Source organism: Aythya ferina, assembly GCF_964211825.1.
Source record: "Aythya ferina genome assembly, chromosome: 1".
In the NCBI taxonomy this organism is placed as follows: domain Eukaryota; kingdom Metazoa; phylum Chordata; class Aves; order Anseriformes; family Anatidae; genus Aythya; species Aythya ferina.
In genome coordinates this window covers 93,737,400-93,764,688 of record NC_140296.1, presented here as the reverse complement: position 1 = coordinate 93,764,688, position 27,289 = coordinate 93,737,400, and the positions used below count along the sequence as shown (strand labels likewise).

At 39.2% G+C, this 27,289-nt stretch overlaps 1 protein-coding gene and 1 long non-coding RNA gene across 3 annotated transcripts in view; both read right to left on the bottom strand.

The window, feature by feature from the left end:
* The window catches only part of DSCAM (DS cell adhesion molecule), a 477,876-nt gene that overhangs the window by 74,021 nt on the left and 376,566 nt on the right, over window positions 1-27,289 (bottom strand). For both annotated transcript variants that reach the window (XM_084536387.1, XM_084536388.1), the window contains 5 exons: window positions 25,266-25,336; window positions 18,523-18,763; window positions 16,685-16,831; window positions 13,829-13,984; window positions 7,138-7,271 (listed from right to left, as the gene is read on the bottom strand). In XM_084536387.1, the coding sequence (XP_084392513.1) occupies window positions 7,138-7,271; window positions 13,829-13,984; window positions 16,685-16,831; window positions 18,523-18,763; window positions 25,266-25,336 (749 nt within the window). The remainder of the gene's footprint in view (window positions 1-7,137; window positions 7,272-13,828; window positions 13,985-16,684; window positions 16,832-18,522; window positions 18,764-25,265; window positions 25,337-27,289) is intronic.
* LOC311444985 lies at window positions 15,768-16,200 on the bottom strand. The gene is made up of 2 exons (XR_014698153.1): window positions 15,898-16,200; window positions 15,768-15,805 (listed from the first exon to the last, which is right to left on the bottom strand). It is a non-coding gene; the product is annotated as an uncharacterized lncRNA (long non-coding RNA).

Sequence of the window (27,289 nt, the reverse complement as noted above, 5' to 3'; positions counted from 1 at the left end):
CTAGGCATCACATAGAGGGAGCAGAAGACCAATGCACAGTTTAATGACCTGCTTCATCAGAACCACCAGGATAAGCCCATTTAACACGTCTGATCCTATGACTGAACAGCTGATGAACGAATAACTGCTTGTCTAACGACCCCCCTCCCCAAACAAAAAGAAACAAAAAAAAAGCAAAATCCCAACCACAAAAACAACAGCATTTTTCTAATCAAGGCAGTAAAATAGATTTTAAGGTGTATTTCTTACTGAGTGATGCCATAGTGGTTGTTGACACTCTAATTATATAATTATATAGCTGATCTATATTTACTCATGTCTTAACCTTTCCCTGCTTTCTGTATCTGTCGCAATGCTTTCCCAGCTCTTCCTGCAGCAGTGAGCCTTTGTTCTTCTACCTTCAGCACATGCCACGTTTCTTTCCATGTTGCTTTTTAACTGACCTTAGACTGCAATTTTCCAGGCTGAGAAAGAGCAATCTAACTCAATTAGCACTTAGGGCCAGCTGACAGCTTGTATGTAAATACATCAGTACTCATAGCTCTGTATTTTTTCTGTATTTGCAGAATAAAAAAGAGAAAGTTGTACATAGAATCACAGAATCACAGAACTTCTAGGTTGGAAGAGACCTCAAGATCATCGAGTCCAACCTCTGACCTAACGCTAGCAGTCCCCACTAAACCATATCCCTAAGCTCTACATCTAAACGTCTTTTGAAGACTTCCAGGGATGGTGACTCCACCACTTCCCTGGGCAGCCTGTTCCAATGCCTCACAACCCTTTCAGTGAAGAAGTTCTTCCTAACATCTAACCTAAAACTCCCCTGGCTCAACTTAAGCCCATTCCCCCTCGTCCTGTCACCAGGCACGTGGGAGAACAGACCAACCCCCACCTCATTACAGCCTCCCTTGAGGTACCTATAGAGAGCGATAAGGTCGCCCCTGAGCCTCCTCTTCTCCAGGCTGAACAAGCCCAGCTCCCTCAGCCGCTCCTCGTAGGACTTGTTCTCCAGGCCCCTCACCAGCTTCGTCGCCCTTCTCTGCACCTGCTCAAGCACCTCGATGTCCTTCTTGTAGCGAGGGGCCCAAAACTGAACACAGTACTCGAGGTGCGGCCTCACCAGAGCTGAGTACAGGGGGACAATCACCTCCCTAGCCCTGCTGGTCACACTGTTCCTGATACAAGCCAGGATGCCATTGGCCTTCTTGGCCACCTGAGCACACTGCTGGCTCATATTCAGCCGACTATCCACCATCACTCCCAGGTCCTTCTCTGCCTGGCAGCTCTCCAACCATTCCTCTCCCAGCCTGTAGCTCTGCTTGGGGTTATTGCGCCCCAGGTGCAGGACCCGGCACTTGGCCTTGTTAAACTTCATGTAGTTGACCTCAGCCCATCGGTGCAGCCTATCCAGATCCTCCTGCAGAGCTTTCCTACCCTCAAGCAGATCGACACATGCGCATAGCTTGGTGTCATCTGCAAACTTACTGAGGGTGCACTCAGTGCCCTCGTCCAGATCATCGATGAAGATATTAAAGAGGACCGGCCCCAGCACCGAGCCCTGGGGGACGCCACTAGTGACTGGCCTCCAACTGGACTTGGCTCCATTCACCACGACTCTTTGGGCCCGGCTATCCAGCCAGTTTCTAACCCAACGAAGCGTGCGCCAGTCCAAGCCTAGGGCAGCCAGTTTCTTGAGGAGAATGCTGTGGGAGACGGTGTCAAAAGCCTTGCTGAAGTCAAGGTAGACCACATCCACAGCCTTTCCCTCATCCACCCAGCGCGTCACTTTGTCATAGAAGGAGATCAGGTTTGTCAAGCAGGACCTGCCTTTCATAAACCCATGCTGACTGGGCCTGATCGCCTGCTTGCCCTGCAAGTGCTGCATGATGACTCTCAGGAGGATCTGCTCCATGAGCTTCCCAGGCACTGAGGTCAAACTGACAGGCCTGTCATTTCCCGGTTCTGCCCTCCGGCCCTTCTTGTAGATGGGCGTCACGTTTGCTAGCCGCCAGTCGATTGGGACCTCCCCCGATAGCCAGGACTGCTGATAAATGACGGATAGTGGCTTGGCCAGCTCCTCTGCCAGTTCTCTCAGTACCCTTGGGTGGATCCCATCCGGCCCCATCGACTTGTGCACATCCAAGTGCTGTAGCAGGTCACCAACCAGTTCTTCATGGATAGTGAGGGCCACATCCTGCTCCCCATCCCCTTCCACCAGCTCAGGGTACTGAGTATCCAGAGAACAACCGGTATTGCCGCTAAAGACTGAGGCAAAGAAGGCATTGAGCACCTCCGCCTTTTCCTCATCTCTTGTAACTAAGTTTCCCCCCTCATCCAGTAAAGGATGGAGATTCTCCTTAGTCCTCCTTTTTGTGTTGATGTACTTATAGAAACGTTTTTTGTTATCTTTAATGGCAGTAGCCAGATTGAGCTCCAGATGAGCTTTGGCCTTCCTAATTTTGTCCCTGCACAGCCTCGCTACATCCTTAAAGTCCTCCCTAGTGGCCTGCCCACTTTTCCAAAGCTTATAAACCCTCTTTTTTCTCCTAAGATCAAGCCACAATTCTCTGTTGAGCCAGGCCGGTCTTCTTCCCCGCCAGCTCATCTTTGGGCACTTGGGGACAGACCGTTCCTGCGCCATTAAGATTTCCCTCTTGAAGAGTGCCCAGCCTTCCTGGACCCCTCTGCCCTTCAGAACTGCCTCCCAAGGGACTCCACCAACCAGTGTCCTGAGCAGCTCAAAGTCAGCCCTCCGAAAGTCCAATACAGCGGTTTTACTGGTCCCCTCCCTGGCCTCGCCAAGAATAGTGAACTCCACCATTGCGTGGTCACTCTGCCCAAGACAGCTCCCGACAATCACATCCTCCACCAGTCCTTCTCTGTTTGTGAAGAGAAGGTCTAGCGGGGCACCACCCCTGGTAGGCTCACTAACCAGCTGCGTCAGGAAGCTATCTTCCACGCTCTCCAGAAACCTCCTAGACTGCTTTCTCAGGGCTGTGTTGTGCTTCCAGGATATGTCAGGGAAGTTGAAGTCCCCCACGAGTACAAGAGCTGACGATTTTGCAACTTCTGTCAGCTGCCTGTAGAGTTCCTCATCCATCTCCTCATCCTGGTTCGGCGGTCTATAGCAGACCCCGACCAGGACACTAGCCTTGTTGTCCCTGCCGATCCTAACCCAAAGGGACTCGACCTTGTCGTTCCCAGCCTTGAGTTCTACAACCTCGAAAGACTCTCTAATATAGAGAGCCACCCCACCATCCCTTCTGTGCTGCCTGTCCCTTCTATGGAGCTTATAGCCAGGCATTGCAGCACTCCAGTCATGAGACTGGTCCCACCACGTCTCCGTGATGGCAACCAAGTTGTAGCCTGCCTGCCGCACGATGGCTTCCAGCTCCTCCTGTTTGTTACCCATGCTGCGTGCATTGGTGTAGATGCACTTCAGCTGGGCCATTGCCTTATCCTTCGGCCTTGCCATCGTTCCCCCTGGCACAGCTCCAACAATCCTAGCTTCAGCCCCATCCCCCTTCCTACCTAGTTTAAAGCCCTCTCAATGAGCCCTGCCAGCTCCTGGCCCAGGATCCTTTTTCCCCTAAAAGATAGGGACCCGTCTGCGGCCATCAGGCCAGGTGCTGAGTAAAGTGCCCCATGATCAAAAAACCCAAGATTTCTGCGTTGGCACCAGCCCCGGAGCCACGTGTTTAACAGGTGGGCTTTCCGTGTCCTCTCTGAACCCCTCCCTGCCACTGTAGGGATGGATGAAAACACCACCTGCACTCCCGCTCCATCCACTAACCGACCCAGTCCCCTAAAGTCTCTTTTGATAGCCTTCAGGCTTCTCTCTTCGATGTTGTCACTGCCCGCCTGGACTACCAAAAGAGGGTAATAGTCAGAGGGGCGTACCAGGTTGGGAAGCTTCCTGGCAACGTCCCTGACCCTGGCCCCAGGGAGACAGCAGACTTCCCTACGGGTAGGGTCAGGCCGACAAATAGGGCCCTCTGTTCCCCTAAGAATCGAGTCTCCAACAACAATAACCCTCCTGTCTTTCCTGGTGGAGTCAGTCCTGAGGCGTGGAGTCGACCTCCTCGCCCTAGGCATCCTCCTGGGAACACTTGCTACTTCTTCCTCACGCACTGGCCTCTCAATCTCTAGGGCCTCAAACCTGTTGTGTAAATACATGTAATACATTATTACATACATGTAATAATGTCTATATAATAATATAGGCAATACATATAAACAGGGTAACATTGGATCCTTGTTTGCCCTTTATCTTTCCTACAGAATAGACTGTAGTGGAGAATAATTTTTATTTTTCCACACAGTCTTACTTGCTTGAACCATCCTAGGCAGATATTGTCCTTGAGATTCAAAATAGTTAAACAGGGGCAGCAAAAGTCTTATTAGCTTCTACCCTTGCAAAGCAAACTGAACTGTGCAGGAGACAGCAAATCTTCATCTTAGAGTATCTCAAGTTCATAAGGGTTGTACTTTGTAGTAAAAATGTGCACAATATCACCAACAGAGTTAATTTGTTTTCCTTATGGTGACATAAGTGCCACAGGAACATTTTTATAATAAAGAAATTTGACAATTTTGTTAGCCAAAGAACATTGTCTGAAGTGTACTGTACTGACTTGTTCTCAGCAGCCACATACTGTTTGTAAAATTTAATCTGCAAAGATGATAACTTCCCCATAAGTTTTCATTTACCATTGCTCTTTTCTCTTTCACTTCACCAGTGCTGCTATTTAAATGGCAGATATTTAGCAAAGTTATCTTGCTACTAAGGCTTTGACTGAGGGAAGAAGTCTGTTCAGGAATTTTATATAGCTCCATGTCTCCAACTACAACATTTAAAATCTATGGTGGCAGGAGAATTGATGAGGAAATAGGTCTTCTGTTTATTCCCCTCCCCAACTTAATTTAAGACCATTTTCTCAGTCAGCTGCTTGTCTCTATGAACAGTGAATACAAGAACTTCCTTGGGATACATAGACCACACTTGCACAGGAGTGCTGGCACGCAAGCACCTCTGCAGCACACCTGTTCGACTGTAAAACTAGCTCATAAAGTAACTCTACTAAAATATATATATATATTTTTATTTAACAATCCTTTTATGGATTAAAGATAACAAAGCATTTTGTTAGAAATAAAATTGTGGGTGAGGGGTCCTATGTTAAATGTGTCCTGCAGTCTTGCACTTAAAGATAAGTGCAACCTGGCTTCTGGAAACAGATAACTGAGTATGATCACTGCATTGCTCATGACACAGGACTGATACAGACCAGCTCTGTAAAGCCTCCCTTTATGCTGATCTGTGAAACACTACTAAGAAATAGTACAGGGACTGTCTTCACAGATATAAATGCACACACACCCCTTCAAGCACACAGGTAGCAGTAGGATAACTATGTAAGTGTATACCAGTAATTAATAAAAACTGCAAACATCTCCAAGTGCTTCTACTGTGGGCTATGGAATACAATGACAACCTCTCATCACCCTATAATATACATCACAAAAATATACAAGTAGAATTCAGTACAGGTCAAGCAAAAAATGTAAGTGTTCCTGTCATCATCTATCACATTTTGTTCTGAGGTACTCCAAAATATACCCATACAATAAGTAGTCATGAAAAGGTAGTTCTGTAGATGAAAAAGCAGCAAATTGGAGAGCAAATGTGAAGCTAGGAAGTTTATTTTCCTGATGATGTAAATTTACTATAAAAAAAAAAAAAAAAAGAAAAAAAAAAAAAAAAGAAAAAAAAAAAGAAACACTGCAGCTTTGTGTGTGGTTAAGTAGCTAACAAAAGCCAGCAGCACCATCTGGCGTTCCTTCCAACCACTGGTGAAGCATTTACTTTCCACTCTGATGAAAGCCGTAAAAGCAAGGTCCAGTTCTGTAAAATGTGACCTCTTTAACTGACTGCACACCATAGAAACGTATGAGCCACGATAGAAAAATCTCTGGTCAGTTTGCACTTTAACCATACAGTCAAGACATTTTGTTTTGCACAGTTACAATTATTAAATTAATAGAGTTAGGAATCAGCACTCCCAAATCATACGTAAAGCAATGATCTCAAGTCCTGAGCCTAATAAATGACCAATAAATGTTGTTTACAGCAGAATGTCTGAGTTTGAGCTTAGCCATCAGTTCACATGTTGTTTTCGTTCCATCCCTCCTTGAGTACTTGCAGAATTAGTTCACTTGGTAGAAGAGTGGGCTGCGTGAGGCTGTGTCTGCTTGCAAGGTGCCATGCAGACATATGTCAGGCCTTCTACTGTTTCAGCAAGCTTTGAAAACAATCCTGAGGCACAACTGGAAGTTTCCTGTCAAACTCTTACTAGCAGTGGAACAATACCTTTATTGTCTATTAAACTAAGATTACATTTTCCAACTTGCATCAAACCACATTTGATGGCAACCCCTACTTAAAAGCTGAATCAAAACCTTGGATAAAGCTTAAATACATTATTTGTCAAAGCGTATTAAAATAAATATGCATTGCTCTTTAAAAAGAATGGTTGACCCTTGTGTTTGATGATAGCTAGATTCTTTTGTGATTCAGAGAAAAAGATGCCTGATAATCGATTCAATTTTTCTCATCGCATTCTCAGGAAGTAAGTGTGTAAACCTAGAATGAGCAAATACTGCTGCCACAAATAAGCTTATTCACAAGCAAATATGTTTGTTCATAAGTCATTATGCTCCTTCACGCATGAATACCCAGGCCAAAAAGGTATGAAAGTAAGATGAAAACACAAATCCAATTCAGCAATTAGGAACATAAATACATGTTGCCAGATATAACAGAGCTCTACAAATCTTGCAGCTGATCCTGTTTAGGAAACATTTTGTAAGTCAGAACTCTGCAATATATTTTAAGTACTGTAAAAGTTTGATAGGTGGGAAAAAATAAACTAACTTCTTAGCCCCAGAATCCCCCTTTACTCTTAGAGAAAACAACAACAACAAACAACACAAAACAAAAAAGCACCACCAAAATCAACAAAAACAAATGGCAAGAAAGTAAGTGACAAGGAAAATATCAAGCACTGAACATCTGCAAATACAGTTTTAGCTCTGCAAATCTGTGCTTCCTTTCAGTTGCTGTGCTGTGGGACTTACTGTGGGATAGGGATGTGAGCAGAATACGGTGTATTTCCGGATGATGCCATTGAGCTTGAGGGGAGGGAGCCAGGACACAAAGACGGTGGAAGCTGAAGATGCAGCTGCTTTAACGCCAGCAGGAGGACCTGGAACTGGAGAAAAAAGCTGTGTTAGAGAGGGCCAGAGAAGCATGCTGCTTTGGTAACCCTGCACCTCTGGATTGAGGGGGATACCCTGCACTAAGAAGCAGCCTCCACACTGCCCATGCTGGAGGAGAGGGTTTGAAGGGTTATTCCCCTATCTGTAGGAGGAGAAAGCCTCTCCTTTAGAGGGAGCGGAAAGCCTCTGCTTTAGAGAGCCCCAAAGAAGAAGTTGCCACTGACAGATAAACTTCTGTGTAGCATCACCCCCATCTTGAATACATGAAACTGCATCAGCTCTGGCCAGTGAAAATTGCCAAACAACATAATACTGTAAATGTTAGCTCAATTTTGAAGGCATGACTCATGCCAAATGATTATATGCCGTATAAATAATAGGCATGTGAACAGCTTAATGGCTATACACAGTAGAGCTGTGAATTTAATGAAGTGGAGAGCAAACGAGCTGTATTCCTGTGCAATTAGCACTGCCTGATGTGACCCAGGTACAGCCAGTAGCATAATGTGCGAGCAGCCATATGGCCTCACAGTCTCCTTCCTCTAGCCTTGCCCTCAACAGCTCAGACCTGTATCTAACACTGCAGTATGTGAGCACATATTTATTTTGCTATTAGTACTAGCTATCTTTATAAGCTATTGAAAACTGACAAAAAGAAAAACAACTCTCTCTGAAACTGGAAAATACTTAACCTAGGAAATGTTAAATTCTTGGTACATAATCCTAACTCTTTGCACACTTGCACTTTGAGAAGGACTTTAAATTCATGAGCATTGTTTATTTTTCAAGCTTATGTTATGCTGTATAGTCTTATCTAACTTTGCAGTTGCTCCTGTATGTGAACAAAACTGCATGCTAGAATACCCATGAAGTTACATGTACATATAAGCTTGTACTTAAACCAAGTGGGAAGGGTAAAATAAAGTTTCCTGGAAAAAAATAAATAAAAACTGAGAGGAGAATACTTTAAAATAGATTTACAATCATAACAATTTGGAAGATATTTTAATACTGCATGTGCAGAATATTTATGGTAAATTATTAAAATAGATATGCTGTATGAAAATTATTACATGTGGTATTAAAGACAAAATTAAACATTTTGATGGATTCTCTTCTTGCAGACATTTTGGGTCATGAGGAATTTCATATTTTTGTTAAATTTCAAATAAAACAAGCAGAACATTAGATTTTCTGGTAAAATAACAATTCCAGAGCTCGATCAACTTTCTCTACATTAACTAAGAACATTGTCTGTGTACTACAGATAGACAAAACCTTCTCCAGCAAGCTCATCTTTATAGGTGGTCCTTAATCTTTGTTCTACCTCATTTAAATAAATAGATATTATGCTGGTACAAAAATTTGCTTATAAAAAGAAGTCAGACTGTCTGGGACCTAACTTTGCTTAGCTATGTAGCTAACTATTTCAGATTGTAAAAATCATATAAAGAAACCTTCAAATTTATGTCTGCACAGGTACTAGTGGAAGATGCAAGAAAACTGATGGATAAGCACTACTCAGTGCAACATTTCTGAATATGCATTTTCTATTTATAATGTGTTGAGACAGCTAATAAAGCATCAGCTGAGAATGTCATGATTATAATTGCATGCAAACCCAGCCCCTTGCTGCAAAGGGGCTAATTCAGTTAGCAGTTCTATCCAATGCAGAGTAAATATTGATGCTTGACAGCATTCAACTTGTTATTTATACCCAGTTCATTAGAAATGCTATTTGCTCCTGCTGCTGAAGAGTGAAAGCTAGCTCTCCAGGGTAATTACTTAACCCACTGGAGGATTTCTTTACGGTTAGTAATGTTTTCTGGAAATCACTGCAAATAGATGTATGAGGTTAAAATAATTTATTGTTAAATTAGGGTGTGATCTATAGGGACAGGTTCTGATGGTAATTGGTTGTGGCTGTCAGCTGTTGAGGGATTAACTCAGTATTCATCTAGCATTTTCCAGTCAATGGACACATGTGGAAGGTATTACTTGTCATTGGACAGTATTTCTGTTTGGTATAGAGACTAGCAGAAAGGGAGGCTAGAAAGAACTCAAGTAGCCATATAGTCAAATTTCTGAACCCTTTCTAATCTGAGGACCCTTTCCACCTTTCCGGTGCAGGGAATGGAATTGGGTAACAGTTTTGGCAGCTGCCAAAATTATTCCAAATATTCCTTTATTACTCTTTTTGTTGCAGTACTTATGTTTGCTATGTTGCACACGTGGAAATGAAAGCATGTGAGGAAGCATTTATATTTCATTGGCAAGAATTCTGCAGGCTTTCATTTGATGTCTTACAGACCACCTCTGTCCTCAGTCCAGAGGGTAAAGTCATTGTTCATCGTCATTCCCTTGACCTAAACAAGATTATTATGAGCTAACGCAGCACTAGCTGAAACATTTGTTACTAAACATGGTTTCCTTTCAAATCTGAAGAAATTCTGCTGGGGGAATGTGGTGCCTACCTTTCCTTGGTGAGAAAAGAAACATCTTTCTATGCTAACAAAACATTTTCTCTCATTGCACCCTGTAGCTTTGCTCAGCCATACTGAGACCCCAGTAGTAAGACACCTGGGCTGTCTCACTGAGCTCTACAGAGTCTTTATTTAGAATACTAATTCCCACAGATCCTGAAAAAGACAAGCTAAATGTATTCTATACGAGATTCTTTTTTCTTTGGTCACCAGGGGTAAAACAGTGATAAGAAGATGGAGAAAAAACTGGGCTGAGCACTGAGAACTTCTTTTAGCTGACTTTTCCTTCTTCCATAGCAGATTTGGCAAATTTAAGATCAAGGATTTTAAATTCTCATTCTCCAGCTAACAAGGTTTTGAGAGACACAGAAATAGCATACAGCTTTCATGTGGAGGAGAACACTTTGTATTCTTAACACTGCAACTGAAATGCAAACGCAGAGAAAAGCAATTATACTGATACGACTAGTCCAGGGAACAGTGTATTTAGATGTGTGGGATAATGGGGAGGAGCTCCAGGAACTTTCTCATTCCCCTTTCCATAAGCAGTGAGATTATCACCATTTTTCTTCACAGTACTGCACAGCAGGGAGGCAACTGCACTAAGTGCTTTGCTTCTAAGAGTGATATCACCAATATATCAGAAAACCAAACTACACAAGACCATCCCATGCAATGTTACATTTATGAAAAACAAAACAAAATAAAATCCCAACATTTTCCAGTGGTGTCTATGTTCATATAAATATTCCATCTGCAATTTAGATGTATGTTAGCTAAAATACATTCACAGATGCTGTCCATCCCTCATTCCCTTTTAACTGGCCTCTATCAATTAGACCATTCCTATCAAATTCTGCCAGTTGACAAGGGGATCACTTATTGTTTTGTACTTTCTTTTGTTAGTCAATAAAATAAAGTCAGAGACCTCTGAAAATAAAACATATAGATATGATATGCAACCTCTGAAAAGAAACCAATGTAAAAAAGAAACATGCATCCTCCTGCATCACACAAACCTCTACCAAGCACTAAATCAGAAGCAACTGTGCCAGGAAAAATTGCCAATTGCAGGAAGCTTTCCTTGGGATGGGGTTCTGGAGGCCATGTCCTCCAATGCTCCTTTCTGTACAAATTCATATGTGCTCCTGCCAGCCAAGCTGTTGGCTGATGTGTCCGGCTTGTATGTGAAGCTCAATTACAACTTCACAATATTTCATTCGCAGTGCAGAACCAGAAGGAATTTGTCATCCTCATCGCTACCAAGTGGGGTAGCTTTTGAGACCATACTTTGAACACTGAGAGGAAGAAAATTTGATGAACTATGTAAATTTTCAATGATTTAGTAAAATAAGTTCTCAGATGAAGAAGAGAACCAGCTTATTAGAAACTCTGTGCAAAGTGACAAAACCACAATCAGTTCCTAAAAGTTGGACATTTCTGTTTCACTTATTTTTCTGCCAAAAGGGACTTCTAGAAAAGCAGTTTCTTTTTCAGAAGGTTAATGGGGATTAAAAAAAAAAAAAAAAAAGTCCAAACATGATCACATTTAGAAGAAAACTCCTTTCCTGCTATTTGCTACAACTATTCCCATTTTGTAAGCTGATCAGCAGTGGTCTCTGACCTCTGGTGTCTAAAATCAGTATCAAATGTTATACAAAATTGAAGCATTAAATTCATTTTACCCAGACCGACTGCTTTATTCCCTGGGACATGCTTATTTTGCCACATTGGAGATTTTGGGCCTGCTAAAGAAATTTTGGGCTGATGATTCTAAGCTGAACACCAGCAGGGAAGTAACAGGAGTTTATGATCTGCCTTTCAACAGTGGTGAGGGAACATGCTGCACCATTGATTTTACAATGAAAAGTTTCCCCTAATCTAAAGGAAATGAAAAAAAGAAAAGAAATCAATGGTGTGAGATGGCCTCATAGTAATAATGATGCAGAGAGCTTGGAAACTACTCAAAAATGACTCAGATTAACAAACTTTTATTAGAGGAGGGTAGAATATTTTGTGTCATACTTTTAACTAGAAAAGGTCTGGGAGCAGAACTACAAGGTTTCCATATCTAAGCTGTGTTAAGATTTCAGTTACTTATATTCCTCATTATGAGAGGCTACTCAAAACTAACTTTAGAGCAGGATCTTTTAGATGGACTGAAATTAGGCCTATTGAATAATCCTCCACAGGAGCCTCTTTTTTTCACTGAAGATTACAGAAGAAATGCCTGCTCTTCCTGAGGACTGAGGCACCTGTTAGATGCATACATGTATACTTTGGCAATATGAGTGCTCTTTTCCCATTTAGCTTCCATAGCCTAAAGGATGTTTAGATGTGGGATTTGGGCTTGACCATATTTTTAATGGCAGCCCTTTATGCATTTTCCATACTAGACCTTTATTGCTCTTAAAAAATTGTGAAGCTGAAGCAAAACATGAAATCATTGCATTTCCTGGCAACACCTTTCAGTTTAGTTTTTCTGGACAAAAGATTTGATGAGTGGAACTACTGTGAGACATCACAAAACATCTGAAAAGGTTAGTCACACTGCCTCAGGGTGAATTACTGCTGAACTACTGGCTTCATTGCCAGAGGGATTAAAAATGAGAGATGAGCTGTTGCACAGCAGCCAAACACAGGCAGAGACTATGTGCCTCCCAGATCTCAGGATCTGTCTGATCTTGGAAAGAGAGAGAGCAAAAGAGCCACCTGGAATTAGGGAGAAGCAAACTAGGCAGAAGAGGATTAAGAAAAGTGGAAAAAAAAAGGGGGGGGGAGTGGGGAGGACTTCAGAAAAAGTGCTTCAGAACTGTTTTGAACTGAAGACAGATCAGTGGAGATGGAATGGTGTATGTGACAGGGAGAGGGAACAATAGACACAGAAACACTTCCAATTGGAAATTGTGATAATGTGAGAAAAATGTTTAGAAGTCCAATTCTGATTTGTATTATACCCCTTGGATACAACTACATCTACAGCTTTCCAATGAAAGTAAATTTTAGAATGAATCCCTTAATACTTTATTGGAAAAAAATCATAACATTCACCAACCAGTTAATCACTGAATTTACTCCCTTATGCGCTTCTGTAGATCTTATTAAAAGTAATTAAAAAAAAACTAAAATATATTCATATGTTCATGAATGACCGGTAAACTGGATGAGTAACAATGAAAAATCTATTGACTAATTTCCTTAAAAAAAACATTTCATAATTCACAGGAGAATTTTCCAATCCAATATTAGTTAAGTAACTTCATTGCTAGGACTGTGTGAATGTTTAGTTCTGCCAAGAACTTCTTATCTAATAGCACACAGATTTTCTAAAGTTTTTGCTGAAGTATTTGGGCACTCTTCCCCCACCCCAATTTGAAATTGGGCCTTTCAAATTCACAACCTGAATTTGAAATTGTGGTCCTTGAGAAATAGCCTAGTATGTGGCATCCCACTGAGACAACCTGAACTGATTTCTGTATTTCCATACCTAAAGTTATAGAAAAGAGCTTATGAAACTTTTTTTTTTTTTTTTTTCAGTAAAGAATTTCATAAATTTTCAACATTAGGACTTACAGTTTCCATGATCTGGTCTATGAAAAATGGCAGAAGATTTTTGTCCTCCATTTTACTTTTGAAAGAAGAGGTGTTTGGAGGAAATTTTTGTTATACTGAAGAAGGTCTTCTTAGATGCATATAAGTTATGCATGAAAGTCCCAGAATAGTCTTTCAACCTTTCTCCATTTTCAATCATTTTGAATAAATCAACTCAAAAACTCTCAAAACTCTCATATAAAATCCTAAAGTATTTCAGGACAAAAATAGAGACAAACCTGTTCACATCATTAGAATTATCTACAAACTTCTGGCTAACTTGAACTGGAGTCTTGGAAACACTGAGATTGTTTTAAAAGTTGTGGGTGCAGACTGCTCTCCACACACTCCCAATTCAAAACCTTCAGACAGAAATATCACTCTGGCTGTTCCTATACAATATTTGCATTATTTTGAAAGCCTGAGGCATGCAAGCATCTTGTGGAAGTGGAAATAGAAAGTGTTTTACTCCTTACCATCTTCTTTAGTGCGGGTGAAAATTTGTTCACTTCTCACTCCATCTCCAGCTCGTGTGAAAGCCAACACCTGTATGCTGTAGTTGGTATATTTTTCCAGACCATCAAGCTCCAGCGATGGCTGTGTGGTGGTGACATTCTTTATTTCTCCTAGCTCTATAGAATAAAAAGGAATTTGAATTATTTGGTAGGTCAGCCTTTTCCCAGCTATCAGTACCTACTGTAAAAATCTTGGGGACTGAAAATCATATCAGAGACATAATGTTTCATTTTTACAAAATAGCAATGAATTATATTCAATTAAAATAAATTCCTTTGTGTTCTGACTTCTTACAGTTCAAAGAAGATCCAGTTTTCAGTATCAAAATTTTTCATATTTTTAAAAAACTGAAAATTTCTACAAATTATAAGAATTTTTATAAAAAACAGATAACAAGAAGAGATTATTATAAATTGTTACAGAATTATTATATATTAAATTGCATATGCTAAATTATTATATATTAAAATATTATATATTATCAAATGCAAAAAAAAGAGAAAGTCAGCTATTTTCATAGTGTTTCCAGTTTTAAGAAATAACTTTTCTTGTAAGAAACAACAAAAAAAAAAAGCCTCTGTTTTAAAATATGTATCAAGTACTTCTGCAAAGCACTTGATGGCAGTAATACCGGCTAACAATAGATTTAAGCACAGTAAAATCAGATTTATTCACAGAAAGATTATGCACTTCATATGATTTGTTTTTGCAACAGGCTAAGAACTACAACCCATACGGCAAAAAAGCTTGGAACATATTTAGGACAGAAAATAAAACTCAAAAAGACATTACATGAACATCATATTTTTTCATCATGTTCTAAGACATCACGTAGGAGCTTAGATGTGTACTCATTCACTTAAGATCTGTTCCAAATACTGCAGGCATCACTGAAAAAAATTAGTTTTATGTCAGTCATGTCTGCATTGTTTGTATGCTTCTAATATATTTTTTATCTTTATGTTTAAATATACAAAGGAATCTGGTGGCTTATTCCCAAATATTTTTGACTGGTATTACCAGCAGTAGCAAAAGGCCTTGGGGTTATTTTTTCCGGTCCAAGTTACCTTTGCCATACCAACAGAGGCCAGATAACTAGGCAAGCTAAAATACAATGTGGGATTAGGCAAGTGTGTTCTAGCTTTCTATCATTCTTTAGGAAAGACTTTCTGTGGTGTAAATGCCTGAAGTAACTAGGAAAATAAAACTAACATTCACATTTTAAGGAAAAGGTACAGCATTGAAGAGGCTTTCAGGGTAGGGCATAACTGCATTACTTGAGTGTTTCCTAGGCTCCCAACCTTAGATGCTATCGCGCTGGGGAAACTTGGTGTGCTAGCTCTAAGGAACAGCACGGAGCGTAGAGTGGAGTGGAGACACCACGGCTAGGCTCTGTAATCAGGTGGGGCCTCGATTGTTCTTGTGCACAAAGCTGCACTTTTTGCCACCCTAAGCCAAAGACCTGTCATGTTTTGACAAATGTTGTACCCTAGTGTACTTTTTGCTCATTATAATATCATTATAATACCAAAACACACCTCCATCCCAAAAGCTACCCGCCTCCAAGGTGCGACCACCCCTCACTGAGCATGCGCTCTGAATTTCTCGGAGCCTATTACTTTAAACGGAGACGGGAAAACTTTACACCAATCATAACTAAGATATGCTTGACTAGAGCCACTCAAGCTCCACCTAAAAGATAGAAAATAATATAAATTGGCCCAAGAGAGAGGGGATGTTAGGGAATTTACCATCGTCAGGGGAGATACCATCCCGAGGACAACATCCTTAGGACCTCCTGACTCCTGGGATCAGTCGACGGGCTGAGCCTCTCTTCCCCCCCCACTGGGACACCTTTGGGTGAGATCTGAATACTTGCTTATAAATCTCTACAGAGTCTTTGATCCTTTTAACGCGTTTATTTCTAGGCTGCACACCTGTGACACCTGTAAACACCTGTAACATCTGTAACATCTATAACATCTATAAACACCTGTAACATCTATAACATCTATAACATCTATAACACCTGTAACATCTGTAACACCTACAACACCTATAACACCTGTAACACCTATAACACCTGTGTATTTCATGCATACTAGCTTGCTTTTGCAGACAGTCACTATCGCCGGCAATCCAAAAGAACCTGATTATCTGTTGCTGTAATAAACCATACTTGATTGCATTGTGATAACTCTCATTAAGTGCAACGAGGGTGAGGGTGGTTATCCGTGATAGTTCAGTGTTCTGAATCTAACCAGACCCCCAGATGGTTAATGCGTTTTTGGTGAATGTCTGAACAGACCCCCAGATGGTTAATGCGTTTTTGGTGAATGTCTGAACAGACCCCCAGACAGTTAATGCGTTTTTGGTGAATGTCTGAACGGACCCCCAGGCCGTTAATGCGTTGATGGTGAATGTCTGAACGGACCCCCAGACGGTTAATGTGTTTTTGGTGAATGTCCGACTGGTTCAGTACCCTGAATCTGACCGGGCCCGTAACGGTTAATCAGCTACACCCCTTAACGCAACACTTTCTGCGCTATGCAACTGTGATGAAATTTGCTTGAGTCATTTTGGGTACTTTGGACTGTTGCAACCTCATGGTAAAAGCCTTCCTCAAAGACCCCTCTTGTCAACTTTGCAATGTCCCCTACCATGTTAAAGCTCTACAGAAGGTGGCTTCCTTCATGGGTATATGAAGCTTTCTCTAAACCAAAGAAAAAAGTAAGTACAATGCCTTCACAACAGAGAATAAGTGATACAAATGCTATATATGACTTGTTACTCAGTGACAGTTTGAATTCTCTTACCTCCATCCAAGAGATTGGCCCAGTAGATAACCCTGAATCCTTGCAGAATCCCATTTAGGGTTTCTTTTGCCAGTGTTGACCAAGAAATAGAAATTGTTTCTGGTGATGTTGCAGTGGCTTGCACATTCCCAGGAGGGCAACTGGGTACTGGAAGAAGATATTCATCATTTTTAATTTGATGAATACAACTCAATGTTTACCACATTCATGTATGCCTTTTAGTAGAAATCTATATAAAAGAGCACTCTTCACTGTTCTCAGCAGAATCCCCTTCAGCTGCACTTTCAGTTTGGATTACTATCCCTCCACCCAGTATTTAATTAGCAGTTACACACTGTTAAAAATGCAAGGCCTTTATTCTTGCTACAATCTCCAGGTTTCTGCAAGTGCAGCTGATTTCCCTGGAATTACTTTTGATATACTCTTTCCCACTAGCTGACTAGTCTTTTAATAGTTTCTTTGTCATGTCTGTTGAAATGGATCCTAAAGCTGAAATATGCAGAATATATTCTGTAAACTATTTAAACTTATTTTTGGAATTTTGTGTCCATATTGACATCTTTCTGAACAATTCTAATCTCCTAAAACCAGTGCAGGGGAAAAGTGGCCACTTCTAGAAAAAATACTGTGAAAAATGTTCATAAAATATTTTCACTGACATTTAGAAAAAGTGGAAAAAGTCAGTGAAATATAAGGCATTTCCTTTTGGTCACTTAACATCAGAGCAATAACTCCAGTCTTAGGTTTTGGTGCTTAAAGCTCATCTTTAATTTTGAGAGTGACCTGAAACTGAATGAGGACATTAAAGAAAAAAAAAAAAAAAAAAAAAAAAAAAAAAAAAAAAAAGTAAATATGCATGCCAGATTCTGAAGAAAATTCAAATTCTAGCAAAAAATATTACACATCATAATACAAAATATATGTATATGTGTATACTGTCTTCTGATACCTTGTGGTGATCTGTCCAGTCCTGGACATGTTCAGAGTAAATGGAAAACTCCAGCTTTCCATGAAGTATATGCCTCAAAATCTATAGCTCTCAAGAGCAGTAGATATGTGCTGCTCCATTTCCCACACATAAAAAGACAGATTCCTAGCTGGCACTGCCTTCATTACACTGACACTAATATACAGTAGCTGAAAACCTGACCTACACTATCTTTTAGGAATATGTAGAGTTTTCTGTTATACTTCTCTAAAATATTGTGTCTCTCTTTGCATATAGCATCATTCTCTTTTTCCACTAGAGGACTCCCTCTCATTGTTTGAGGAATGCATTTTACATAGTTAAAAAAAAAATAAATCTAAATTGTTCCTTAGATTAGACAGTTCACATTTTGTCTGAAATGATGATTTTTCTCTCATTAGTTTGGATATCCTTGAAAAACACCTCTCCCTTTTTAGGTTGACAAGATGTAATACAAGAGCTCCTGTTTTCACAGCAGACTAATTTGAAAACAAAATAAGTCTACAAAATTAACAGTACCACTTTACCTTTCTGAGCTATACTTCTTAGTATCTCAAAGTGCACTTTGAAGCTACAATGAGGTCACAAAATTGCAAATGTGACAACATCAGAGCAATGAGCTTCTTAATGAAAGCTAGTCAATATTATCCACGCTGGAATATATTCCCTCAATATATTCTGCATCCCTTACAATGTGAATTGTACGTGCTCATTGGCTAACCTCTTACCATCCAGCTGTCTACTATATCTAACATTTATGAAGACTGGTTTTCTACTATCCACTCTACAATAATCACAACAGCAAATGTAATAAGGCATAAATAAATAAATAAATAATGTGACTCAAAATAGCAGTTTGTCAAGGACCTACCATCCTCAAGAGTTGTGGTGATGATTTCCTGAGAAGAAGGTCCTATTCCAGCCCGGTTACAAGCCTGGACTACCATGCCATATTGGGTGAATTTTTTCAGGTTATTCAGTGTATAAACTTCACTGTCCCCTGTGGTATCAATACTGATGATGTTGAACTGGAAATTGCCTCCTGCACTGTACTCCCGATAACCTATCTGGTATCCACGGATAATTCCATTTTGTAAGTGTTTCTTTGGAGCCTAAAAAGGATATGAAAAATTACATGTTAAATATATATTGCCAAAGTCAAGTTGTCCCCCTTAAAAATTTTGAAATACACACAAAGTTAACTTTTATTTTTTCACTGAATGCAAGTCTATTTCTAGGTAACAATTCAAAAATCCTCTCTGAATATGACATAGAAACATTTTAAAATGATATATAAATATAAATGTAGGATGTTCTCATAGTGCATTCCTATGTTAAAAGAAAGACTATTAAATGGTTCATACACAGAAAAATCTGATAAGAAAATATTTTTTAGTTATAATTTAAATTTAAAATATTTTGTTCTTCTACTAGATGAATCAATCAAAGTTGAGTTGATAAGGGTATATTTGCATTACAAGCATACAATTCACAACTAATTCTGTTTTTGTCAGAAGCCACTACCACTCACTTGCTAAGTCTTTAGTAAGTCATTTATAGATTTGTTGAAGGCAGTCATATAAGTTTATTCAGCTAGAAGTAAGAGGAGATTTTTATGCTGTTCTTTGAAATATGCTTCTGTTCACTCAGTGCGTAGTGTGGAAAGATGATTAGATAATGAGTGCTGAAGGCAATAATGAATTGGAAAGCTGGGATTTGCATAATGAATAGTTATGAAAACAAGGTGTACAATATCTGGCTTTCAAGAATATGGACAGTACACATTTTTTGGCCGTAATTATGTACTGTAGTTCTCAGTTGAAGGACAAGATTCCCTGTATCTCCAGTAGTGGAAATAATTTCTGCAGTAAAAAATGTAGTCTACAGTAAAATAAGGACTGGAAACTCAGGAAAAAAGACCATTATTGACAGAAATACATGTTTTGATTGCATTTAAACAGTAGTGGAGTGATTTCAATATTTGATTATGTTCTTGTCTGATATTCTAATGGATATTACGTGCAATTAGTATAAAAAATTTAAGGCACAGTTTATAATCCATGGACAAAAAGCTCTTCCAAATCCTTCAGCCTTCTTTCAAATTCTCGCCAGATGCCCATGAGCTTATCTGTTCCACTGACCCATAAAAAAGGTCTTTGTGACGCATCTTATCGAAGAGAAGCATTAGATGAGTTCAACTGGCACAGACAGAATTTTCTCTTGTTACTATATCCAGATAAATCTGCTGAGGAACACTTTCTCAAGAAGAATATCCTTTTCTGCCACAGGACCTGTCTATTTCAGCACATTTACTCTGTGTTGGAATAAAGTCTCACTGGAGCTAATAAAACCAGCATAGAATTTGCCTTTCATCCTCTACCAACAAATCATTGCTTTGCAAAAATCACCCTCTCCATATACAAAAGGTATCACTGGATGGATCTGACTCACTGTATTATCCTTTAAGATGATTTATTTTCTTTCTTCCTGCTGCCTTCAGAAACAGAAGCAAAACTTGAAGCAAGAATAATACCTCCACTGTTATTTCAGTTTTTCTGATAAGCTCTCTACAAACATGGTGCGTTCTGCTCAGGTGTAGGTGACCAAATTAGGATTTAGCATGCAAAAGTCTGCAGATTCAGGGCTTGAACTCCTTGTAAGGCACATTGCAAGGATTAGAATTATTTTTGTAATCTAAGAAAATATATTTTTCTTGTTGGAATACTTCTATGTTTTGTGAAAAACTTTATAAATATGTCAGTGTATTGTCAGTACTGATGAAGAGAGGCAAAAAGGCCAAATTAACCTAATCTATAAACATTTCACACTGACTAAAAGAAAAAGAGCTTGGACAAGGTAGCAGACAACTCAAACATTATTATTAGAGGAATTAGAGCTTTCAGACAACGTTGCAGGTCTCTTTTTTAAATGCATAAAAGTCTGGAGGCACCAGTTTAATTATTACAGGACATCGCTTCTCTCCATCAGTGTTAGATTCCGCCATAATTTGGCAAATCCTCTACAGTCTGCATGGAATTTCTTGACTGAAATGGTAACTTGAGCACTGTTGCAGGTGCAAGTCTCAAGGTCTAAAGCATCTCAGAGTTAAAGGCTGCAAACAGAACTTTCCCAGGTACTACCACAGGAGACTTTTGATCAAAAGCCTTTGCTACAAACACACACTGCATATTGAGCTCGCAAAGGAAACGCAAAACACATACTTACAGCAGATAATGAAGTTTTCTTATTGTTTAGTGAGTGGTATATGCTACCTGCTGATACATACAGCACACATTAAGATACTGTATGTACAACACTATATACCATAAGGCATGGACTGCGTGCAAAGAGAAGTGAGTGTACACCTTTTACATACTGGAATACAGAATTATATAGCATATATACACATATCATACTGTAAAGCAGATGGAACATAATGATAAATCATAAATTTACCATGCATTAAAATGTTCTGAATTCAGTGAATTGAAATCAAAATAGCCTTTCCACTGAGAATTCTGTAATTATGTACTTTCTCATTTTTTAATTGGAATAAAACGGTGAATTTCATATTCTTTATGAAACATTTTTGTAATTGTTTTAGGTCAGGGGATTTTTTGTTCTTTAAGTAACATTTAAAAAATTTGCTATATTTTTTTTCCCACTTTAAGACATACAATGAAAAACAAGCTCAGAGTCACTTCGGAACAAAGCACTGAAACATTCTGCTCCACAAAACTTCAAATGTTCCCTGTTAGCACTATCTAAATGCTTTATTTTGGATTGACTTTTTTTTTGCACAAAATAAATCACATTTGATGTATACACCTTGTTTATAGGTCTATTTTGAGTAGAAAATTCATTTGTCCATTAAAAGGTGTTCACGGGAAAAAATATAGTTAAGCTTGTCAGTGGTTGTAGAACGTTATGAAAACATTTCAGTCTCTGATCTTACTTATCTCATAAAATGCAATATTTCTAAAGTAAGGCACAGAGGACTTCTGCAAAGCATGACAAAGTAATTGTGTGCATGCATAAAGAAGAGAATGAATATTTCATATGTCTATATATAATAGTTTCTTTTACTTTATAAAGTGCTACAAGAAAAAATAACAAATATTTTCATGTTATTTCCTAAATGAGAATTCCTGTTTAATTTCCATTCTCATTGCATTATTATAAGCTACCAAAAGTGTTAAAAATTCAGTCTGTTACCCAACATCTTATGTGGACACATAGACATGGAATAAGGTAGAATAGTTCAGTTCGAAGGGACCTACAAAGATCATCTAATCTAACTGCTTGACCATTTGTACAGGGCATCAACAACCTCACTAGGAAGCCTGTTCCAAGTGTTTAACCACCTTCAGGGTAACAAACCTTTCCTAACATCCTGTCTGAACCTCTCCTGGCACAGCTTTGCACTGTTCCCTTGTGTTCTATCATTGGTTACCATGGAGAAGAGATTAAATAGAATAGACCTATGAAAATTTGCTTAACTAGGATTTTCTAAAAAGAGGGCTAAAATAAACTTTAAATGAAGATTAATGATGGCAGCAAGCTGAAGAAATAGTACTTAGTAAAATAAAATATAACTGATATGTTGCTCTCTGCTCATTTTGCTGTTACACTGTATTTAAATTAGTTTTTTCAACTTTAAACAAAACTATGGTTCTCAACACAATCTCTTTTCTATAATGTCATCATATGTTTCCATGGCTCCACATGCTTCTGAAAAAAAAAAAAAAAAGACCAGGCTATTACTTGATGTTTTTTCCCTCCATGACAAAATATTTCATGGGAATATTTCTTTACTCTCAAGTACTTCATGTTGCACAATACAACAAATGCCTTCAGCAGTCCTACTCTTCTCTGTACTGCATCATTGGGATGCAGTCTCTGTACTGCATCCCAAAAGCCAGGATTCAGCATGGGACACAGCTACAGGATGTCTTGTGGTACCTTGTTGAGTAAAGGACTAAAAGTGATCTGCCTGGGCTAGAACTGTAAAATTTCAAGGAAAGTGAATGGCTCACTCCTGTCTTGGGGTTTCTTAATTAGGGGACAGCTGCTACAAATTGTCATTCATGAAATAACTTGTCCAGTAAAGGTGGGACTAAGTGAGCACTAACCCCTCAGGAAGGTAGCTCTGACTTCAACTTTATCTGCAATGGAACTTCCAGGTCAAGGAAAAGAATTAGGTTTTGACTGCATCCAGCACCACACCTGCCATCAGATAAGGCAATGATTGTAAATCAAGGCAAATAGTTTCAAGTTGAGCATTCAGGGTGTTGAAAGTACAAAGATCACAATGAGCAGAATTTCAGTGAAGTGTCAATGTTGCCCTCTGCTGTTGATCATTTCACAAGAAGACCTCTCAAGTTTCTGCTGCTTGCAAAACAGCACATCACAGGGTCATATAGCACAATGGGACCATAAGCTATCGCTGGCTAGAGGACATACTAGCAAGATAAGCCCACTGCTAAAGCTCCTTTTGTGTTGCTTGACCGTGTCAGACACTGCTGGTTAATAAATTTAAAGATCTGCCATCTTGTCCATTTGGCAGATGTAGAGACACCATGGTGCTGTGAATGGACAGTCTTGGCTGTGAAAGAAAAAGAGGCAGACAGCAGTTTTGTGCAAACACAAATTTAACATTTAACTTGGGTTGGGTCTCTGGGAATAAGACCCTGTAGACTGGGTGTGCAGCCTGGCAGTGCTGCCTGCAGCAAACACCAAATGTCTGGCCAGAGTCTGCATAGTACATGGTACCAGGTTCACCGGGGGTGTGTTCTGGGAGCATAGACCTACCTTTTCTGGTCTTAATATGTGCTGCAGGGTTACCAGATGGCATTTCCAAGGTCACAAGTATCTCACAACCTGAGCTAACTCCAGCTGTGAAAATCCCTCTCTATACTCAGCTCATGAGACACGCTGGAACAATGGAATATATATTCAATACATAGTTCATTTCTGTGATTATTTTGCTATAGCAGATACTGATCATTACTTGACAAGCATTCACAAAACTTCCTAACATGATCCTGAGAATTGTTTACACAAATATACAACTCCAGTTCTTCTTTTCATATGCTTCTGCTCTACAGACAACACCTAGAAATCAGGGTACTCGGTTGTAGCTGGTGTAGCCTGGAAGTACAAAATTTAATCATATTTTAGGCAGTGTTGTAAAAACATATATGGAAATTTTAATTGTCCTGTGGCTGTCCACACATATCTGCATCTATAAAATGTAATTTTGCATCTTCAGAATCACAAAGGGCAGCTATAAACTCCAGCAGTAAAGCAATGGTGCCTATCTTCTGTTGTTGCTTTTGAAAATTTTCCCCAAAGTGAGCTTTAAAAAAACAAGCAAAGCCTTTCAATCTGACTACCCACACGTCCATAAGAGAAAGGGAAAACATTAAAACAAGTTCATGCATAGAGTCTTGGATGTTATAGTTGGATAGATCTGATTGCAGTTACATTTCTCAAGTGCTTTAAAAAGCAACAACCCATTAAGCATTTATTTTGGTTGTTGAGAATCACTGAACACTATGCATTACTTTAATATTTATTTCCTTTTCTCTACTTACTATGTTGAACTTAAATCACTGCTTCATGTATGCTTTTTATAAGTACATTATTGTGTTTTACTTCACCCACCAAGTAACCCTGTGGCTAGAGAACACAAGCCTTCAGTTTTCTGCAATCCATCTAATGAAAACCAGTTCTGATGTAATTTCAAAATCCAAGAATCAGCATCATATTTGTGTCCTCTGCATAAGATGTCTGATGAAGACTACTTTTTTTTTTTTTCTTTGAGCTTAATATTGAAATGTCTCATGGAGATAGAATTTTTAATACACTGTTTTAAAAACATTATTAAACTATTTGAAAAATTCTGTCAGATGAGGTTTCTCTGTACAAGCTGAACATCTCAGCAGTTACAAGTCCACCTGCACTGTGCATAGATCATACACAAAACCATTTCAAACATAGCTGAAATATCTCTGATATCATCCTGAAAGCATTTAAAACATTATGTGGTTGTCAGAACACTGATCAAAATTTAGAGAAGATGAACTGAATCACAAGACACGTGAGAACTTTTTAATAATAACAGTTGCTGATATTTTTAAATCAGTTTATCTGATTCATCGGTTTTCATGGACTATATTGAGACACTATATTGCTCGTTCTGTGCAAATACGATGTCAGTACGGCTCTCTTCCAAAGTCCATTGCAATGGAAAAAAAAAAAAGAATCCCATTAGCTCCAATGGTATGAGGAAAATTTGCCCAAAACCACACTGGAATTCTGCAAGTGCTCATTTTTCATGCATATAGCCTTAACTCTGAAACCAGAAGTAGGAGATGTAATTCTCATTGGTAGAGGCAAGAGTCTGCTGCTCTTACTCTCCACTGAAATATTCTTTCTTTAAATAATGCACCAGCCTTAATGATGAATATTGTAAGATTTTCTGGTAAGATCTGCAAGGTCTCCCCCAAATAAAATAACTCTGATCCACAGTTATAATACTTATCTCAATGGATACTCTCTGAATACACAAAAATATTGTCAGAGCTTTTATTCTTGGCTGTGTGTATTTACCTTCCAGGTGACTCTAATGCTTTGTGAAGATATGGGCTCAAGCTGAACATCCTGAGGTGGACCATCGGGAGCTGGAAAGAAAGAAAGGAGATACATCAAATCTGTCTTAACAGAACTTGGAATTCTGCACTTCATAAGCTATGCTACCATATTAACACACCAGCATCACAAAGACTTGGACAGTGACAGTACCATATGATAAACTGAAGACACTACTTCGATCAAAGAAAACCAGAGCCTAGCATCTTACTTATTCAGGTATCATCTGTAATCAACAGTGAAATACAACACTAAATGTAGCAACTTGGCAAATGAAATAAGAGTGAATTATAATGACTTTTCTCTCTTAGTGATATGCTCACAATGCTGTTTGTGTTTTGTAAATAGGGAAGATGTATTTTTGAGAGTTAGAGCCCAGTGATAGCGAAGTAGCAGAACTCATTTAAAAGTAGGTAAGAGTGGATCTCCTCAGCCAGCCTTCATCATGCTGCACTTTTCAGAGGGTCCCCCTTTGTTTGCTGGAGACTGAGCACATACAGCCAGATATCAAATGGTTTATACATGAAAACCTGAACACATTATAATCCTTCTTTGCACCCCTCCTCTTGACCAATGTAGGTATCCCAGCCTGGGAATCAGACAAAAAATAACTATCAGGTGGAAGAAGTCTGCTACAGACCATGTTAAGTAAGGAGGGGTTTCCTCTACTATCGATATGCTGCCAAGGGTGTGCATGATGTCTTAAATACAAATGAGAAGGCCCAGAGTCAAAAGGCACCTGCTTGTCAGCTGGACAGCTACAAAGCAGATCAGGAATCGACTGGTACTGAACAGAGAGGTGTGAAGTAAATTGCTTGCTCAGCAAGGTAAATCATTGCAAAAGGAAGATCTGAAGAAAGAAATGAAGTAATCTCAAGCTGTTCCATGAGAGTTCCCTAGATGCAGAATGTGGCCTCAATTAAAAGCTAAATTAAGCTTAATAGCATGACAAGGGAAGTAAGGCAATAAAAAAGATGAGATGGGGCAGTTAGAGGTTGAGCAGCAGTAAATGACAGTTGTAGTGAAAGGAACCAGAACATTTAACTGATGAAAGCAGGAAGACCCAGAATGCAGCCTATAATATGTTTAAGTTATTAAATATGCCCTATTGTTATCTGTTCTTGACTGTCCTTCATAGAGAAAATTTTCAAAGTTTGAAAGAACTTTATTTCCATTCTCCTTGAATTCATGTACAGGAAGGAGAGGAGAAAAAGTCCACTGGCAAAAATGAGGTCTCTATGATTTTTTTTTGAATCCTGTCCTTGATTCTGTCCCCCCTGCTTACTAACATGAATGCCATTTCTCTGGGAACATTATAATGTAGTGGAATCTGAGCAAAGCATTTGATCCAATAAATGGGTTTTAAAATGTGATCCTTAAAGTCTTGCCTTTTCCTTGAAAGACCCTAAAAGTTTTTACAGGCCTGAATAGTTAATTGTTCCCAGCATCCATGGTGAAATGTTAATGTTGTTAAATAAAAGGTCATTTATTGTATGCCTTTAATGACATAGAGATTTTGTGACAAAGGCATAACCCAGAAATCTCAGTTTGCTTTATTGATTTCAGTATTAAACAACTGCTATAAAAGTCCTATTTTTTTTTTTTTTTTTTTTTTTTTTTTTTTTTTTTTTTTTCCTCCTGACAAGCATTAGTGAAAGAGTGTACTTGCAGTGCATTTTCCAACACAGGAACAAATTGGGGTTGTACAGAGAGAAAGATATGTTCTGTAAGCTTTGAAATCATGGCTAGCTGCATGAAAGTATGAAACTAAGAGCTTGACTGTCCATGTGCCACAGAGACCCTTTATGGCTTTCTTTCTAATAGCTAGTGCTGGGTCACTTAGTTTACAGTAATATGTGATATGTCATCCACACACTTGCCAATGGCCTGGCTCGAGTTGTTCAGTTTTTATATTGCCTTTCTTGTACCTCTATTTTGCTCCCTTCTTATTCGTTTCTCACTTATTTCCTTCACCCATACTATTT